The sequence below is a fragment of the Monoraphidium neglectum genome (assembly GCF_000611645.1).
Source record: "Monoraphidium neglectum strain SAG 48.87 unplaced genomic scaffold scaffold04345, whole genome shotgun sequence".
Lineage (NCBI taxonomy): Eukaryota > Viridiplantae > Chlorophyta > Chlorophyceae > Sphaeropleales > Selenastraceae > Monoraphidium > Monoraphidium neglectum.
Window position 1 is genome coordinate 2,351 of NW_014009284.1, and position 527 is coordinate 2,877.

The window sequence follows — 527 nt, forward strand, 5'->3', positions numbered from 1 at the left end:
GTGCGGGGCCGCGAGCCCGTTTGCCTCGGTCGGGCCCAACCGCGCGGCAGCCGCCGCAGCCGCAGCCTCTGCGCGGCGGCAGGGCGGCGGCCCGCCGCCCCCGCGGCGTGCGCCGAGCCAGCAGCACCCGCAGCACTGGCCGCCGCCGCCGCACCACCACCTGCCGCCGGGCGCGTTCTGGGCGCCGCCGTACGCGGTGCCGATCCCCATCCCTCTGCCCCGCGGGCACCCGGCCGCGGCGCACTGGGCCCCGGCTGGCCCAGTCGCGCCTGCCGGCGCCTTTGGCGGGCCCCCTCAATTCAATGTTCGCGACGTGCTGCCTCACTCCGTTTGATTCAGCGCTGGCGAAGGTCGGCCGCTTTTGCGTGTTCACATTTGCCATCGTCCTCTATGCCGAATGCGACGGTGGCTGGCCCCCAATGCAACCCAAAACGTCGCGAGCGGCGCACCTGCCACGCGAGAGCGTTGCCCAAATGAAAGCTGCCCAAACACGTGCCCTCTTCTGACGCCTTCCCTCAGGCATCTGA

General features: G+C 72.5%; 1 protein-coding gene across 1 annotated transcript in view; it reads left to right on the forward strand.

The window, feature by feature from the left end:
• MNEG_14236 (hypothetical protein) overlaps positions 1–527 on the forward strand; it is a gene marked incomplete at both ends in the record, with an annotated part of 2,056 nt that extends 1,529 nt beyond the window's left edge. The window contains one exon of the mRNA XM_014037291.1: positions 520–527. Coding sequence (XP_013892745.1) covers positions 520–527 — 8 coding nt within the window. The remainder of the gene's footprint in view (positions 1–519) is intronic.